Source organism: Pezoporus occidentalis, unplaced genomic scaffold, assembly GCF_034315485.1.
Source record: "Pezoporus occidentalis ecotype Australia unplaced genomic scaffold, CSIRO_AGI_Poc_V1 ctg352, whole genome shotgun sequence".
Classification (NCBI taxonomy): Eukaryota; Metazoa; Chordata; class Aves; order Psittaciformes; family Psittacidae; genus Pezoporus; species Pezoporus occidentalis.
In genome coordinates this window covers 168,684-188,482 of record NW_026915506.1, presented here as the reverse complement: position 1 = coordinate 188,482, position 19,799 = coordinate 168,684, and the positions used below count along the sequence as shown (strand labels likewise).

At 38.2% G+C, this 19,799-nt stretch overlaps 1 protein-coding gene across 5 annotated transcripts in view; it reads left to right on the top strand.

Annotated features, from left to right (window-relative positions):
- The first annotated feature begins 3,728 nt into the window (after positions 1–3,728).
- MYPN (myopalladin) overlaps positions 3,729–19,799 on the top strand; it is a 75,175-nt gene continuing 59,104 nt past the window's right edge. For 3 of the 5 annotated variants that reach the window (XM_062630476.1, XM_062630473.1, XM_062630472.1), the window contains exons 1-2: positions 3,729–4,040; positions 13,040–13,226. In XM_062630476.1, the coding sequence (XP_062486460.1) occupies positions 13,192–13,226 (35 nt within the window). In that variant the 5' untranslated portion in view covers positions 3,729–4,040; positions 13,040–13,191. Of the gene's footprint in view, positions 4,041–13,039; positions 13,227–18,122; positions 18,281–18,825; positions 19,210–19,799 lie in introns of those variants that run through there. The other 2 variants (XM_062630474.1, XM_062630475.1) reach the window with 2 other exon arrangements.

The following is a 19,799-nucleotide window of genomic DNA, read 5'->3' as shown; positions in this document are numbered from 1 at the left end:
GAGGCTGAGCGAGAAGTTGACAATAAATAACTGTAGGGGGATGAGCATGAAGTGGAGAATGAGGGAGTATGCCTCCTTGCTCCCAGTGCGCCCGCGGGACGGCACTGGAGAAGAGCGGAGCTGGGGCGGGAGGGGGCTGTGAGCTGTGGGACTCTCTCCCGGGTGGTGATGGCAGCTCTGCATTAGCCTTGGCTTGGTAACAGGTGAGCCCCGGGGAAATACAGCTGCGTTAAAACGGGCCATCGTTGTATCGCATCACTATTTTTAAATCAATAATTTAAAAAAAAATGGGTAAGTTCTGGGACAAATCATTCCCTCCCTGTTTGCTGAGGAGAGATCTTTGTGATGATGTCGTATTTCTCGTTCCCTGTGGAGTACTAAGAAACTTTGTGGTGTGTTGCTAGTCACTGTGATCTACGGAGATACGCAGAAGCCTTTGCTTGATCTCGAGGGCACGAAAAGAACGAGGTCAGTGAACGGGGAGGAACTGGATCCACCAGGAAGAAGCAGGAACAAACTGTCCTTCATACTCCAATTGCCTGTCAGTAACTTCTGACAGGAGAGGAGAGTGATGTAGGTGGTGTTGCTGCAGCGTGTGGCAGCGGTGCAAAGGCCAATACTGCCGCTGGCCCGCCAGGTTCAGGGTGAGGGGCAGGTAGGGGGGGTTTCGCTGTATCCTCCCAGCAGAAACAAAGGCAGTTTTCTCAATTCTGCATTCTGTTACAAGCATCCGCAGGGTGGGCATGTTAAAACGTTTACCTCCTAGGATTTTGCTTACTACCAGGAGGAAAACACATTGCAATTTATGTAAGTGGATCGGGTTGGGAATCCTTATTTAACAGTCTCTCTGTAGCAGTTCGAGGATCCACTTTTATATAGGTCAGGAAGTAAAAAAAGCCAGGACCAGTCATACTTCATGGCAAAGTGATTCTGGAAACTATGGGGTAAGAAAGTTCTGTGTTTGGTGTCATTTTGCCCTGTAATGGAAAGCATTTAAATAAATAAACCTACCAAACAAATGGGATGTCTTGGGCCAGCCATTAAGTCCTTTGTGTATCTAAATGAATAAGATTCTACAGGACTTCTCAGAATTTGTGGTTGTAGATTTATCAGTAAAGATCCAAACCAGAAATATTAAATTCATACATTCAGAAAATGAGATAGCTCTGTAGCTGACAGAGGCTAAATGATGCAGCACTTTTCATGGTAGCAAATCCTCAGGTTTGTTATTTAAAGAAGAGATGAGTGATTTGCCTTTTTCCATTCTGCATGTAAGAATGGAAGGTTAGCAGTAGCTGCTACATGTAGCAAACAGAGGAAAACATTTAATTTGTTTTCTAGTTCTAATCTTCCTTCTCCCTATATTTGAGACCACCGGAGTAATTAACTGCAAATAATCCCACTCTGAAGTATATTTTAAATACTCACTCATTGTGCAATGTGTCCTCTGACCAGCATGTGGAGATATGTTCATGTACTTGAGAACATTGTATGCCCAGTACAATTTTTACATGGAAAAGGATTTTGATATAACTGGCCTAATTCATTAATTAATATATGAAGGGTGAAACAACATATAATGTTGCACAAATGTCAACTCCGTTCTGTAACAGACATAGCTATACTATTTAAAAGAATTATTTTAATCCTAAAATCAGATTACTGCTAGTTAAGTAATTCAAATGTATCTTCAAATAAAGTATAAGCTGTATTTTTATTCTATTTACCACCTATCTTAGCAAATTTTATTTTCTCTTCCAGAGAAGCCATACCCTGCCTATATGCTTTGAGAGTGCCCCTTCCTTCATGGGGCTAAAGGTACACAGGCAGTGGAGGAAAGAGTGCCTGCTCTGATGCCACATCACTGATTGGACTCCCAGTCACTTAGTACAACCATCTCTGCATCCACTGGCATTAAATCTGCCAAAATGTGGTTCTCTAGTTGCAGCGGTCAAGAGAACTGCAGGTGAGCATGCCTGCACCTCAATATTTCCAATGTCCACTCTAGTACTTGCAAAAAAAACCCAGTATTTTGCAGTGACACAAAATCCAGTGAAAACAAGACATGTAAGTCTGGTTAACTTCAAGGAAGACATATATTTTTTCCTGGGTGCCTTAGCACAGAAGGATTTCTATTACAACTGCACAGTCTTCTTACTGATGGCCACAACAAGCAGGAAACTATTTTCAGTTGCCCTGCCATTATTAAAATAGCAATGCTTAGCTACTCCTGGTGATTGCTGTCAGCACAGCTGTGGTTTTTAAATTCTGTCACTCTTAATCACCCATTCAGATAATGCAAAAAAAAAAAATTAAAAAAAGTATATACTGTTAATTAACATATACTTTATGCTATTACTGGAAAACATGGAAAGCATGTTTTTGAAGGCTACAGTGTTACAGCACAAAACTTCCTGTGTAGCTGATAACAGAGGTGGACTGTTCTCTGCCTCCATTTTCTCCTCGCAAGAGTGAGTACATGCTTTAGGAACATTAGTTCCTCATTTCAAACCTCCTTGTTTATACTTTGATGTGTCACAGACTACAGAAAATAGAAATGGGTGTCCAGAACAGCTGATAACATGAAATTAGAGATGTCAGCATTTTGCTGTGAGAAATTACTAACCTTTGTGTGAAGCCTTTGTGTAGAATATTCTTGATTAAGACAAAGGAAAGGCTTTAGAATGCAAACAGCCAGACGAGAAAGGTACAGTGTGACCCTTTATGCCATTTCAGTTTTACATTTTATCTTTATATTCTTCACAATACCACTATTTGGATGTTAGTAATTAATGAAAGTGCCAGTGTAGAGAGACAGACATAACTCACATACACACAGAGTACATGTTTTCTGTGTTTTGATACTTCATAGCTTAGCATGTTTTAGTTCTCTGTCTGCCCACCCTGCCCATTGTCCTGATTCTGGTTAGCTCAAATGTAAATATGCTTACAAGATCAATTATTTAATGACTGATGGTGATACAGTGAAAAAAAAAGAATATTTTTTTCACCTGTTTGCTAAGGTAAATCACTATATAAATACCAAACTGATCATATAGCAAGTTCTGTGTCTACCTATCTCAAGGCACCTAATTAAGGGAGCTGGTTAAGGATAAGCTGAGGAATCATACCTTCAAATAAGATAAGCAAAACAAAAAACTTTCAAAACCCTATTCCCCTCGTGTCAGGTAACAAAATGCATCTGAAATATCCAAAAGAATGCTTCTCATAAGACATCAGATGTAAAGAAAATGGAAAAGCAGTGAAGATTAAGAATGAATCATGGACAGGAAGACTGAAGTGAAAGAAACAAGCTGACCTCTGCATTAGGTATGAAGCTCTCATGCTCACAAACTCTTCTGTGGATCTCGTATCACCCAGCCTACACAAGTTGCAGCTGGCATTCAGAGGACTACCCCATATCCTGGCAGTATGGCAGAAGATACACGAGTGCCAGGCACCTGCAGGCTGGGGCTGAAGATGCTGAACATTTTTGAACATCCTACACAGAAGGTTGGAAGTGTAGTCCCTCCCAACATGCAGCATGTTCGTTTTCCATTGCCATGATATTTCATGCTATTACATGAATCTTTCTGTTATAAATAGATTAGCAGACAAGGTGCTAACCAAACACCAGGAAAAAATTCCCAAGTAATCCAAGTGTTGGATGCTGAGATAGCAATTCACATGTAATTAAGCTGGGCTTTTGGTCAGGCTGGCACTGATCTTTGATTTTTAAGGTGCAGTCCTACAGGAATACAAGATCAATAATTGAGCTAGTTCTGCCCTATAGAGACCAATCTGAGAACACAGTGAACCTCAGTTTATAAAATAGCAGCTCCAAGTGGTGCCACATGCTGCTGATTCTGACATGACACTGTGTCTTTGCATGGCAGGATGATGAAGCACCCTAAAATTAGCCTTCTTACTATTTTGTAAAGAGCAGGCAGAAAGGTAGCAGCCTGCACTGAGGAGAACAAAGAGGCACAGGAGAGGACGAGATCCGAGGCTCACACACAGGCTGGTCGCAACACTTCATGGTGAGCACTCTTGGCTTCTTTGCAAATTTCCATTTGGATTGTTTAGTGTCATTTCTTATCCCAAGCACTGGGTGACCTAGTTGTGAAAAAAAGAAAGGTCCTCACGTAAACAGAGGTGGGGTGGAGGGATCTGCTCCCTCAGGGGGCTTGGGAGAGAGCAGAGAGGAGAACTATCTGTGAAAATTACACAGATGGTCTCTTTTCTTAGATGTGTGGTGGGACCTGGCATTTAAGTGACAGAATTAAGTTTGTTGTTACTGGAATAGAACTGGGAATGGAAGAAAAAAATGAGCTGGTATGGAAAGCAGAAATACCATGATAAAGCCCCTTCTCTGTTGAACCAGACTGAGTTTTTCCTGATATTCAGCTCTCTCCCCACCCCATTTATTGGGTTATAAGTTCCTTGGATTTACAAAGAGTAAGATTTAAAAAGAACCTTCCAGGCAGTAGGAAGATAAGCATGGATGTATTTGGGTATGGGAACAGAAACAGTGAAGGAAAAGGTCCTACACCAGAATAATGCTAGCAGAGGACAAGGAAAATTAAGCTGTAAAGAAACATTTGATTATCAGAGGGCACAGTAGGCATGACATGAAATGAATGTTAGGTTGGATTGCTAGGAGAGAAGACGAAACAGTATGCATCTCTAGGAAACCTAGGACATCAGCTAGGTGTAATAGTGTGTGGGCCTGTGCCTAAACAATTGTCAGGACCCACTGTTTTCTCTGTTCCTATGGCAGGACTCTGAGAATAGTAGTTGGGAAGAAAATAAATCTGAATTATAAACCAACCAGTATGTTTGAACTACATTGAGCTGTTTCTGCTTTTAGTTATCACTTAAAAATATGTGACTGTTTCGCCACAAAGATATTTCTGTTTAGTAAAGATGATTGGACAGTACTCAGCAGCTCAGGGTAAGACTCATGATTTCACATATATTACTGAAACCTAGAGGGACATGATAATGTAATATCTATTTTGGTGCAGTTAGCAAGTCATAGACATTTGGTATAGCATGGACTGAAACATCGTGTTGAAGTGATAATGAATCTGTGCTGTTTGTGCCAACTGCAGTACATGACATCTCTGTTCAAAAAGTGGATTAAATATTCACAGTGGACAAAGACTCATGGACAGATGGAAAATTACATTTCCCTTGCAGAAGTTGTTAAGAAGCCCCACAGAAATTGCATGTGAGCAGTCAGAGCTCTGAGTCCTTGGAGGGCTGTAACACTGAATTTCCTGTAATGTCAAAATGAAATTAGAATAAAAGATTAAAAAAATATTTGGCATAGAGAAGGAAAGTGAGCTGTATAAGAAGCACAATCAAATCCTCATGGCTGTGTGAAAACCAGAATCACTGCTGCTACCTACCCACAATTCATATGTAGAGAAAGCTATTGACTACTGATGTTCACAGAGATCTCTTATGCCAATACTTACTAAGCTCCTATTTAGGAAAGAAAAATTGTCACAAACTTACAATCTTTTATTTCTGTTTACTTAGACTGCAGATACACTTGTTGATTTTTTAATATGAGTGATTTAGAGGCTCTTATTTCTCTCCAGAAAATCTTGGACAATGTTTTGGGGATAATGTTTCTTTGTTTATTTGGTCTACCAGCATGCAACAAACTGCTACGATTTAAAACTTCAAGCTTGCAGAAGGGAGGCCAAAGCAGCTATATATCATTTGGAAGCAGAAACAGTAGAGCAGCCACCTGTGCCAAACCTCCATTGCATTTAGCTGGCTTTTTTCTTCTTGGGTAGGGAGGGAGATAGCAGTGATTCATCGTCTATGTCTGATTGATGAAGGCTTTCTTGTCATTAATGCCAGCAAGCCACTAGAACGCCACTAAATATGATCCCAATCAGAAATGATTTTTTGAGGGATACTGACTAGTCCCCACTTAACATATGTATATTTACTTTCATAAAAGGAGAATACAGGGCCATTTCCAGCTCCTCGGCAGGGTTTTAGACCAGCATTATTACTCTTAAACATACATAGACATAAGTCTGGGACTAGTCCTAGGGCTTGGATCCCTGAGATTTGAGAGACATTGTTCCCAAGACTGTCTCAGGGAAAGACACAGCATTTCTACAGGATCCAAATGAGACATAGGAGTTTCTGTTCATCCCATGACAGAGTGGAGGCATCCAGAACCAGACAGATTACCAGCAGGAAAGTCATCTTGAAACTCCAGTTTCAATAGAAAGCACTTCCACAACAGTTTTTAGCCAGTACTGTGCCCAATGTGATAAAATTTTTGCAAACAGAAACAATTCAATACAATCTTGTATGCTTGTGAGTTTGTAGCAAACTTGGCAAGGCTAACTGGCTCGTTAACAGACAGTATAAATATTACAAATTAAATTCCTTTGAGTATAAGGTTGTGGGTTGTTTTTTTTAATAAAATGAACAAAAATAATGCTTGTTTGGTGTTATGGCCAAGTGGTTGCTTGGTAAACAAACAGCATTAGGGTTAAAAATCACTTTTCCTGAGAGGTAAATGACATGTGGTCTTTGTAATTTTTCTTGACCTATTATTCAAGTTTGAGCCTCTAAATAGCTCATTACCATTATGAATCTGTTTGTGTTATCTTCTGAGTTTATAATAACCATAAGCGTTAAAATAGTATGTTCATAACAATAATAATCCCTACTAGTTTCCCTGCAGAATTACAATAGACATGAACCTAGAAGCATTTTGTTTATAACCATTACAAATAGTCATAATTTCCAGTGAGTTATATCAGCAATGATCTCTTAAGAATAAAGTATTTGGGATTACAGTGTCTGCATATTTTCAAGTCAAATTTATGAAAATTGTTATTTTTTTGGCTAAGATTTAGTTTAGACTACTTAATAGTAATACATAAAATCTTAATGTCTTCACTTTAAAAGTTCCTGCACCATCGGTTTTACAGCTAATTTATTTATTTTTTTACAGCTAATTTTGACTAAATACAATTTAAATTTACTTTTATTCTGAGGTGAGATTTTAAAGTTCAAGAGAAGAAAAGGCTGCATGAAGTTCTTCCCACTGAGTTCTTTCTTTTGGCCCTTCCTGGCCAAGAAGTCAAAGCCATCGTTTTCCCTGCTTCCCTGTCCTCTAGGTCAAAGCAGCCTTCCAGTATCTGAAGGGGGCCTACAAGGATGCTGGAGAGGGACCCTTCACTAGTGACTGTAGTGATAGGACAAGGGGTAACTGGTTAAAACTTAAGCAGGGGAAGTTTAGATCGAATATAAGGAAGAAATTATTTACTGTAAGGGTGGTGAGGCACTGGAATGGGTTGCTCAGGGAGGTTGTGAACACTCCATCCCTGGCGGTGTTCAAGGCCAGGTTGGACAGAGCTTTGGCTGACATGGTTTAGTGTGAGGTGTCCCTGCCCATGGAAGGGGGATTGGAACTGGATGGTCTTAAGGTCCTTTCCAGCCCTAACTATTCTATGATTCTATGATTTTAATTACCAAAAAAAAAAAAATGTTTTCAGCTGTATTTCATAAAACTTGTAATTTTTTAAAAAATTGAGAAATTAAAGGTTCAAATACCATCTTTGTCTCTGCCATAATGTCTTTACACATACAGCACTTCATCACAGAATCATAGAATGGTTTGGGTTAGAAGTGACCTTAAAGCTCATCTAGTTCCAACCCCCTGCCATGGGCAGGGACACCTTCCACTAGATCAGGTTGCTCAAAGCCCCATTCAACCTGGAAACTAATAATATATTTGTTGTCACATATTTTCTGATATAAATATTTGGCTGCATGGAATCCTGCATCTCAGGATCTAGACCAGAGGGATCTTTACATCTCTGCAAAAGAACCAAAGACTTTCTCTTGCATCATGTACATGGAGAACATGTATTTCAGGATTAGAAAGCATACAGTATGTAAATAATTTCTTTCCTAAGTTTTTCAAAACAGGACAGGAAACAGTACTGCTTGGAACACCTCAATAGTTTCCTATAATAATATTCCTAAATAGTTTCCTATAGTTTCCTATAATAATGTTCCTAAAAAATATTCCTCCTTGATAGTTTCAATAATATGACAAAAAGGAGTCCATGGGAATGCACAGAAAGTAGCTGTATCTGCAAGGTGGAGACTGTTATTTGAGGCCTCATTCTTGGGAATCAAATCATTCATTGGTTCTTGGATTTTAAACTTTATAATCTTGACTATAGCTGGGAAAACTCTGGAAGTTCTTCCCACTGAGTTCTTTCTTTTGGCCCTTCCTGGCCAAGAAGTCAAAGCCATCGTTTTCCCTGCTTCCCTGTCCTCTAGGTCAAACCCTCAGGTGGGTAACTTATTTCTCAATGCAACTAATGCCAATTTAAACTAGCTGAGTCTTTATGGGGTTTATATCACAGCTCAAAAATCCACAGCTGAGTATGTCAGGTATGAAAAAATACATGTTTATACTCCTTTCATGCAGTGCAGTCAGCAAACTGAAATGCATTTCACATAAACGCAATCCATCATAGCATGATACCAGCAGTTCTGGCACCCCTGCCTGCTCCAGTCCCCACTTACACTTCTCTATTCACTCAAACACCTTAAATCCTATTCAATAGCTCAAAGCACAACAAAACAAATCTGTTCTATATAGGAGAAATACTTTCCATATACAATACCCATAGGTTATAAACACTACAGTCAAGACTTTCTAAAAGTATGTGTTTTCAAAGTATGCCGATTTTCAAAAATCATGAGTAAAGATTTAGGTAACTGCTTCTAGTCACTCAAATGTCAAAATCTTGGGCAATATGAAATGATATGAACACCTCAAATGAAAATATACAACTGTATCCCTTAGTTTTTCAGCAAATATGTAAGATAATTTAAAGTATGTAGTTTTAATTATTTAATGAAAACACAGCCTTGGTCTTCATATCCTGTATTTAAATTTCAAAACTTGTATTTAAATTTCAAAACTTGTAAATATTTCTTTATAATGTAGATGGTTTCTGGATTTACTGTGTTGTCCTGATTTAACATTAACCTATACTTTAAGAGCATTATGTCTAAAATTTAGCTCTAATATCAAGTTTCCACAGCCTCACACCACCAATTAAGCATGCCAGATAGGTTTTGTTCTACTTTAAAAGGCCTTCACTAATCAGATTAAGTGAAAAATACTCATCATAATGTTTGCATATTCTTTCTAAGTGTCACAGCTTGGAGTCTTCTAATATTCTTTTTTTTTTCTAAAGCACTAAGAAGTGAGACATTTAAAAAAACATTTTCAAAGGTACCCTAGGCAGAAAGAAAATTCCTTTTTATAACTTGTGTGATAGCACAAGGCATTACTGTATGTCACAGATGTAGCAGTTGGTCTAAACTTGGCTTGTAACATGCGTGGTTTATCAGATCAGAATATATTTTAAATCCTGCCTGATATATCTTTTGACTCCTTCCATTGAGCATATTAATATTTTGATTGTTTGGAAATAAGATGTTTCTGGAAACTGACAGCTACATAAGCAGAACCAGTGGCTTAAATATAGCCTAGGAAAGTAGTAAGAAACATTTTTGATTGCTACGTGATTTATTTGAAATAAATTAGAGAACTTACTTAGTTTCCAATTAGAAAAGCTGTATCCTCTCTCTTCCTCTCTTTGTTTCTCTGTGTTACAAGAAGTTTTACTTGTGAAAAAGTCACTGTTATAGTTAACAATTTGCATGGGTAGTCAGAATAGCCAGTGTCTCCTGCTATTGTTGCTCTGAATTACTTTTCTGGATTGCTATCCTTACTTTGGTAACTGAATTAATGTTATCTGAGCGTCACTTGTTCTTTAGCTAGACAGACTGATTCTGGTGGTGTTTAATAACCTGGTACTATCAAATTACTTTAATTCTTATCTCTGTTCCTTCTGAAAGTTTGCTTGTGTTTTGACAAAAAAATACCCAAACCCTTATCTTAAAATTGATTGTTGGTAAAGTTGTATCCTAAAAAAACACAAGTATTTTTTTTAAGCTTCATCAGGATCTATACATTTTTTTTGCAGTGCATCTTCATATATATTTTTATAAACTACGTTATAGTTCAAGTCAGTTTAAAATTACAATGAAAAAAGCAACATTTAAAGTGGGAAGGTGACTCAGTGGCCTGAGGGAAAGCGTTCCAGACAGATGAGGCAGCATAAGGGAAAGAGCCAGAATCATCGGGATGGGCTGGTAAGCTGATCCCAAGTGTACAGAATAAGGTGACACATTAAAGTGCTGCTAAAACAGTAACTATTTCTCCAGTCACCTAATGATATTCAGAGTTTGGGAATAATATCTTAGTTATAATTTTGTTACTTAATGGCACTGTTTTAATAAAAAGGAGGAAAATTTTAAAAGCTATAGAACTTCTGCAGGAGTTTTCTTCCCTTGTGTGTACAATCAGAGAGCTGGTCAGAGTCAATGCTTTTTGAATGCTGTGCACAAATGGTCAAATAGCAGCTATAACTCATTCTCCTAGTTATAACCAGGTAACATGATTCCCCAAACCCCACATGTCATTACTACATTTTGTTTGCACAAAAACTCCCATGCTTTGCTACTGCCACCATGTGTCGAGACGCTAGGTTCCATGTAAGTATGGGTATGATCTTTCTTCAGACTGACCATTTCTCAGTTCATCCTATTGTCCCATTGTAATATACTATATATACATGGTTTCACCTGTCCATGGAGTTTCCTTCTGTTGTGTTTTAGCAAACTGTTATCAAACTACACTCTCCTGCTACCTAACCTATGCATATCAAGCTCTTGTCTTTAGCTGGTTCCTCTAGTCACCTCACTGAACAATCATGTTGCTATCCTCCAGACTGTCCCAGGCCTACCTAGCTGAGGTGATCCATGATCACAAGTTCATAGATGAGCTGACTAACATGTACACTGCTGATAAACTACTGAAACTCTCATCTGAGTGTGCTTGGAAAGCAAGAGGTCTCAAGAAATTATTTTTAAAATGTAGACTACCCAAGAATGCCCTCCCCTTATTCTCACAACAATCCCGTAGGACATTCTAATTAGGGGTATATCTCATGAAGTATAATTTTGGCAACGAAGTTATTGAACATTTTGTCGTATTAAACATCTGACTAGAGTTGATATTCTCTACAGTTCTAGTTGTCAATAACAGGTGCAAAAGCCTCTGATGCTCAAAACACTAGCCATTCATTCTGGTTTTGGTTACTCTCGAATTCCAAAGGTCCTGATCTACACTACCATTAGGCTGAGGTGCCTCTGGCTCCTCCCAGCTGGCTGGCCCTTTGTGTTTAATTTGCTGTAGGCCTCAGGGCCTATAAAAAACCCCAAAGAAATACACTAGGAAGCCACTGTACCTAATTAGAAAAAAGATACTGAAGATAATATTTTATATACACAGCATACATATATAGTTCAGGCAAGAACCTCTGAGTATATTTTCCTCATTACCATGCAACTCACATTAACCAGGTTTCCACAAATAATAGCCAACCCTTATTCTTTTATGTTGAAAGCACTTACAGATGAACTCTCAGTGAAGTCTCTCATTTCTTTAAGGGGTTTGGAATTTCTTTGTAAGTAGCCTGGGTGAAATCATGCTCTCTATTCTAGATGTGCAATGCCATTTAAGTGATAAGAAGCAGGACTGCACTGTAAATCTCTGTTTGACAGATGTGTAATTGGAAGTAGAGACTGTGTGGTTACAAAATATGCTTCACTAGACTGACTCTTAATCCACTTTTAAAAATACAGTCCGTAATGTGGTGTTGTGTTAAGCTCAACCCCAAGTCAGAAACATTCATGTATATATGACCCTGTCCCTGGACAACAGTAAGCAGTTAGCAAAGGCAGACAAGATAAATGTCAGGTCTGCTTAATATCAACCATAGAAATAGCTAACATGAAGAAAAAAATGCACCCAAAAACAGAAACAAAAAACCCAACAACCTTAAAATTAAAGGAGAAAAAGTTCAAGTAATCAAAATATAAAGTATATAATATGGCTTTCACTTTAGTAATATTCCTGTTTTTCCTTTAGCTTTAGGTTACACTCTTTGCAGCAGTCCCTCTGACAATCTGTTCAGTTGGTATTAATCATGGCTATAAACATATATTTTAGATGTTTTGGAGATGTTTGTTCTGAAGAAAGGTAAAGAAGCCAATTAAAATGGATAGATCTGTAGCTGCTAGGGTCTAATCCTGTTTTATCTGAAGAGGAATTTTGACAAGCAATGGAAGAGAGCAAAACTCAGAAAAGAATAGCAAAAGTACAAACACATTGTTTGGCTTAATGCCCTCTCTTACATATAATCTGAGGAAAACAAGTCCATCATTGTATCAGCTACAGCAAGATCTGGCAAACCTGTACCAGCACCAGAGTCGGTGCCAACTAGCATTGTCTTAATTGAAGACATGAAAAAACATAGCAAAATTAGTCTTGTCTGCTAAGCCAGGTTCTTCTTAAAAACAAAAGAAGGAAAGACATGAAAGACGAGGAAATAAAGGAAGACGGGGAAGGACAGGGTCATAGTAGGAATGCAAATCTCACATAACACAGAGGGTTCCAAATTAGATGAAGACAGTAGAACTGCATTTTCAGATCCCTTTTTGTGGTCTGTTTTGGACTAGTGAAATCCTATACTGTCAGTAGTCTCTGAAAATGCTAGAAGTAGTAACCCTGCTTGTAAATCTCACACTTTTCAATCATGCAGGTTTTTTGGCATCAATGTCAAATAAAGCTTCTTCCTGTTTCACTTGCCCAAAGCAAGTCATGAATAAAACAGCACATCCCCTTGATATTTTGTTCAGTAATCAAACCCAGTTTCTGGGTTATTAATTTTAATCCATTTTGATTTCTGATCTTGTGTTTCTATTGATTACAAGACTTAGTCTCCACCAAGTCACTGGATTTTATAGTGCTATATCTTACATTTTATAGTATTACCTCATTAGTATTATATCAGTTTTTTCTGTATTTGATTTTTTTTTTTTAAATAATCTTATATAACAGGTTTCATCAAAATTCTGCTTCTTTGGGCAACTGCCAGTCTCTGTATATCAATACTTGCTGTGTGCTCTACAAATCATTGAAGTCTGCTAGCACTGACCCCAGAAAGAAGGCTGATGTGAGTCAACCCTGCACCCAGACATGGTGGGAACTTCATGGGGATCCTACTCAGCCATGTGAGCACTTCCAGGTAGAGCTCATGCACTTTATATTTGAACCATAAAGGGAAAATATCCACTTTAAAATCTGAATGCTAGCAAACTAAACAACCTAGATGCTTGTACGATGTTGTTTAGCTATCCCAACTTAAAATAAATTAAAAAAATAATAAATAAATAATCCCTTTACTAAAGGAAGAACATAGGAGAACCTACATTAACTATACAGGGAGCAGTAAAATGGTTGTGAACACACTTTTTACTAAATTCTTTTGTATTACAGGCATCTTTGCAATTTGACCAAATTCTTTGAAAGGCTAATATACAAGATAGCACTTTACAATGGATAATATTGCTCAAGAAAAATAAAAAATCATAACTTAAAATAAGGAAACAGTGTCCTCCATGGTTTTTAGGCAGGGAATCCATCTTAAAGGATCTACACTTTTACAATTCAGTAAAATTTTGTTACAAAAAAGGGATTTTTACAGAACTGCTTTTACAGTCGCCACCCATAACATCAATTCATGTTCTGGGGATTAGCTCTGTGTTTTATAGAAATCTTTATAACAATTTTCAGCTGTACCCTGTACAATTTCTATTGCAATAAAGCAAAATACTGGTATACTTTTACCTATTGATTCATTTTGAAAAGCAAACACGTAGAACATTGGATAAAACTGGATGAGGACAACACAAGAGACTGGCTCTGTGTGGATGACTGAAAGACTGCTTTCAATACTATGGTTATAACTAACTTGTTATATTATTAGAAAAGTCTGACTCCTCTCCCATTAATGTTAGTGACAGAACAATAACTTATGTCATTGGAAACAGCATCAGGCTCCATAAATTACTAGTAAATTTCATCCAAATAATTAAGGAGACTGAAAAATTTTGTAGTAACACTCAGGCAACCCTCACATGAACGCTACCCTGTTAAATGATGAAGCCTGTTTTGGACTGGGTGAAAAAGAAATAAGCACTGAAGGAATCTTTCAACTTTGTAATTTCTGCTGTCTACAGAAAAGAGCTACCATTTCTTTCACTCTTCTGATATGTCTCCACTTCTAAAATTAGAATCTGAATTACAATCACACAACACCTAGCAGGCTAATGCTAACAGATGCACTGCATAATTACATGAATAGAAAATATCCAACTCATATTATTATGTAATGGTTGGGGCTTTTGCCAATGTGATATATAGAATATATCAACTCCTTCTGGATCTGCCTTAGCACTCTTGCCTGTCCCTTGCAGGGGCAGACATGGCAATGTCAATCCATATTTGCCCATCAGCCAACACTTCTAGTATAGAATCATAACCTGTGACATGCACAACATTGCCCGTATCTTTAATCACACTGCAAACTCATTTTATTGGTTTAAAAATTAAGGCAAGAGATTGAGAGGTGTAAACCAGGAAATTCTTGCTCCTGTACACACTGATGGCACTGACACCCCAGAAAAAACACACCAAGCACTGTTATGTTCTGAAATAATGACACAACAAATGCAAGAGGACATCAGAATGAGCTTTCATTCCCAGAGACACTGCCATGTGAGGAAGTATCAGAAGTTACTCTTGCAGACAAAGATACCTTTCAGATCACAGATGCTTACCTGAAACATAGGACAGGCTGCAAGGACCAGCAGCAGTTCTGGTTATACAGGGGAGGGAACTCTCCATACCTGGCAGTGACTGATCAGCTCCTGAAGGAAGCATAATTGTGGTGCACTCTGTGACTTGTGCTTCTTAGGTCTCTTTGTGACTTCAATACCTCTTTCTGACTCTGCATGTTTCTTAACTGGTGTGTCCACTGTACACAATCAAATCATTGATAAATTTACATTTTCCATTCAGATCCAGTTATAATGGTTGAATGGGTTAGGAAGCATCACCTGAGCTGCAGTAACTTTACATACTTGCCCTTGAAGAGCAGAAACTCTCACTACTTGGATCTCCCAACAGGCACACAGAGAGGTGCTGTGTGTAAACTGACTGGAGCTGATCTGAAAGTGGCTTGGTCTAGTTCAGTTGAGCTTAATTAAAATCAGAGTCATTTTGCAAAACAGCTGTTAAAATATGTTGCCAGCAAGTTTTTATTTCTGGAACTGATGTCCTCTTTCCTGTGAGTTACACCGTTAATGCTCAGCTTAGTGCATTTTTTTTTCTTTCTTGGACTGCCTGAGCCTTAATTGGCTCCCAGTCTTTCTAGTCCTTTCTCTGTCCTATCTCTGGAGGTCATGATATGTTGAAGTGGGCTTTTTAGTGCTCAGCAGTCAAAAGCCTTAATTTACTGTCCTCTAAAAGAGTAGACAGAGGAACAACAGTCTTTTCATGGACTTTATGCTGTTACTTGCAAGCTAGTGAATCTGGAATTCTCTGATGTTGCTCTATCAAGATGACAGCTCTGCAAGATGCAGCACATTTACTACGTATGCTCTAACTTCTTGCGGTTCCTGGAAGTTTTGTCTTTGTACCACTTGCTGTCACAATGGTCAGTCTGTTTGCCACAGTAAAGGCTCATAACTTTTATGGTTTCTCTATGCTGTACTTTCTGCATAACTCTCAGCTCATTTGTTGTACAGGTTATTCAATGGTTTTGCAATTCTAGCATCTTATATAAAACTCCTTCTTAAAGTGGAAAAGTTTTGCTTTTTTTTTAATCAGTTGAATAGTCACTTTGAATTGCTTAATTTTGCATATCATGCACGAACAACAGTTCATAGCTCAGCAAGACTCCATGCACATTTTATAATAACTGCATCTCAGCAGAAGTCCACATAGATTTACAGTTATTTTATCAGACATATCAGGCTTTATTTTCTGGCTTCAGACTTTGTAGCCTACAGATACCGTAATGTCCAAGCCACAGCAGAGTGTGGTACAGTATCAACATGCAGTTTCTGTCAGCACTGTATGGCTCACATCTACTGTTACAGATATTATGAAGAATACATTAGATCTTTATTCTGGGTATAAAGTTACATTAGACATCAGCCATGCCATAAATGCCTAACTTGTCCCCAAAAGAAGGGCTGACTTCACTATACAACTTTTCTGTATAACTGAAGAAGCCATACGACAACCTAATGCTCACAAGCTATTTCAGCAATGATATTTGTGCTGGGTTTGGCTGGAAAGGAGCTATTTTTTTTAATATTTGCTTGCTTGGGGCTATGTTTTGGATTTCTGCTGGAAACAGTGTTGATTATGCAAGGATGTTTTCTCTATTGCTGAGCAGTGCTTACATTGTAAAGGCCTTTTCTGCTCCCCAATCCAACCCATCAGTGAGAAGGCTGGTGGTGCACAAGCTGTTGGGAGGGGACACAGCTGGGACAGCTGATCCCACCTGACCTGAGGATATTCTGTACCATACAGTGTCATGCTCAGCATATAAAGGTAGGGGAAGAAGAAGGAAGGTGGAGATGTTCAGTGTGATGGCATTTGTCTCCCCAGGTAACTGTTACGCATGATGGAGCCGATGGAGCCCTCTTTCCTTGGGGTGGCTGAGCATCTGTCTGTTGATGGGCAGTAGTGAATGAATTCCTTATTTTGCTCTGCCTGCATGTGCGGCTTCTGCTTTACTTATTAAACTGACTTTATCTCAACCCACAAGTTTTATCCTTCTGATTCTCTTCCCCCTTCCCACTGCAGGGAGTGAGTAAATGGCTCTGTGGTGTTTTGTTGCCAGCTGGGACTAAACCCAGTATTTTCCAAAAAGGGAGAGAAACCTCCAACACATGAGGAAATTTTTTGTAAAAGAATTACCTTTACCTCTGATTTTTCATACTGTTATGCCTCATAAAACTTCTTTCTGAAGAGCTATATCCTACATGGGAACCACATTCCTAGCAAAGGTGCTCACCTGATAATATTTTGGGAGAACTGGGAGGAGGTCAAAAAGCCAGCTAATTACGTTATTAGCTGTGTAAAGGGCTGTATATGGATTCCCCATAATAAATGCAAAACATCTAGTAATCTTTTAAAATCAAAATTGTGATGAGCATTTTTAATAAAATACCAGAAATCAAGCAGCATTTTTGGTAAGCTGAACTGCTTAGAATTACAGATTATTTTCTGTTGCTGGTGTACAGGATGAGAAGAAGAGAAACTCGAGTCTACATTTTCCAAGTGATGTGGTAGGTTTCAGTCACCCAAGGCTTTAATTAGTTTGCTCAGTTTTACAAAATTAAATTCTATATAGGAATAGGGTTTCTCTGTGTACTGCTTAAAGTATTCTGAAATTATTCTACCTAGGTTTATACCTCAGTTTTATTTACAGCTCAATTTCACTTGCCTCTTTAAATTACTTTTCCCCAACAGTTTATTTCTGTGCATTCAGTAACAAGTTCAGAAGCTGTATTTTTTTTTTTTTTATTTTATTTTTTCTTTTGAAGATTTGTAGTTACAGGCCATCCTTAAGGATTTCTGCATTGTTGCACTGTATTTATTCACTGTATTCAAAGAAATCAGGAATATTTTGATATTAAATTACTTGCATTTGCTGAGGTTGCCTTTGGAGCCGCAAAACTTTTACGCTGTTGCCAGTGGATGGGTTTCCCTGTGACTGCACTCTTCAAGTTCTGACTGAAACATAAAGACAATAGCAATAACTAATTTTACAAGGCTGAAGTCTAAACCGGCTGACAAGAGTAATGCAATGCCACTACAGTGCCTCTTGGATGAATCGGCAAAATCCACATAAGCATCTATAGGGGATGTTTCATGAGTGAGGAGAAGGCACTCGGTGCCCATAGGTGCTGTCAGAGCAGTGGATTCCCTGTCCAATGAGGTGGAATGCTCCACGGGCACATGGTTTATGCTGCTCAAAATAACTTGGGACCTGCAAACTGACAAATGCTATTGCTCCGGTGGTGACAGGTTGTCCAGCTTCTTACAGCCATCCTTATAATAACGAAGGTTAACTTCCTTCACTGTATGGACTTGTAGCTGCTTGTGTTCCCGAGGACTCGAAGAATTCCCTTGCTTCCTTAATTTTAATCTCATACTTCTGGATAATTGTCATCGCTACTAACTGCCAGAGTTGGGCAGCAACATCTGGAGGAATTGAAAAAGGTAATCCCTCAACTTTAGATTGGTCTACATTTTGATTATGCAGTGCAGGTGCAAAGGGTTTGATGAGCATGTATATTTGAATGCTAATTATTGCTGTTAAGACATAGAGAAGAAATACTTTTTATACTGACTGGTTTAAATTATGCTGAGGCATATGTATTGCAGTGAAAGAGAAACAATATTCTGCAGCATTTAAAGGGCTTGAATAGCAGTAGTGGGGTTCTCAAATCTCTTGGAGCCAGTCTGACTCCTCCAAAGAGTCAACAGAAGATTGTAATGACCGGAAAAGTTCCTTATATTCTTCTTCCTGCTTATTTTCCTTCCACGTTCTGAAACATTTGCATTCTGGTATGCAGCCTTAAACCAAGATGCCATAATTTGGATTTCCTTCTTAAGCAAAATCAAACCTAATTTAACGTGACCCCATAGTTAAATACTTTCTATTTATTTATTTATTTTTTCGTGTAAAATGACCCCACTGGCTATATTTAGTGCTGGGAGATCTGTTCGCTGGATTAATGAACACAACAGCTGCAGAAACAGTCCTGCTAGAAGGGCATAGCTCTCACCCTTGAGCTCTCACTATCTCCCTTGCTCTCTTTCTCTCTCTCACAAAAGTATTTGACTGTCAGTAGCAAATGTCTGGCCCAATATATTGCAACATGAAGCAGTAATCAGAAGCCAGTCTTACGTTTTACGAAATAATATGTCAACAATTGACAAGAGAACAGAGTAGCTCTTGGGTTTACATCGAGAGTACATTATACTAATAATGCTAAAGACACTAATTACTTTTCAGTAGTTTTGGTTTGGTCATGAGGTTTACATTTGTGAAGAGTGGAAACAAAATCAGCAAAAGTTAATGGAACAATTTCACAAACTTCAACTCTGCTCTTCTCCCTCTCCAACACCTCCTGAAGGTTCCTAAGGTCAGGATATTTCTTTCTGTTTGTTTTTCTTTTTCCTTCAGAAATGGCTAACAAAATTAAACAGCAAAAGGAAGTGTGTTACTTCCTGTAGCTGAGCAGAATGATATTTATTTATCAGAAATTATATGCAGTCAATTCAGGAGTTAGGTTTTGTATCTGGCAGACTACCAAAGACAAAGGAGAACTGTGTGCTCTCTGTTGGTTTGCTGTTCCTGTGCATTCTTAAGAGGTTTTACAGTAGTTCTTGCTGTGGTACTGAAGGAACCTTTCTTATCACAGCTGCTAGGAATTAGCAATCTAGGTATATTTGCACATAAATGTAACACTAAGATCTTTTGTTAAGTATTGTAACAGCAATTAGACAATGAAATGCAAACTGTAATGTAAATCACTGAGAAAAACAAAAACAACCCACAACAAAACCATAAACGAGTTTACTTTTTCGTTTCAAACTTCAGTGGTTTAGTACTTGTTTTCATAAACAGTAATATTCTATGAGGATGGGAAAATTAATTTTGCCTAATGCAATTCTCATCTAAACACTGTAGTTTGAAAATATGAATCAAATATGAAGGCTTTTGTGTTACACT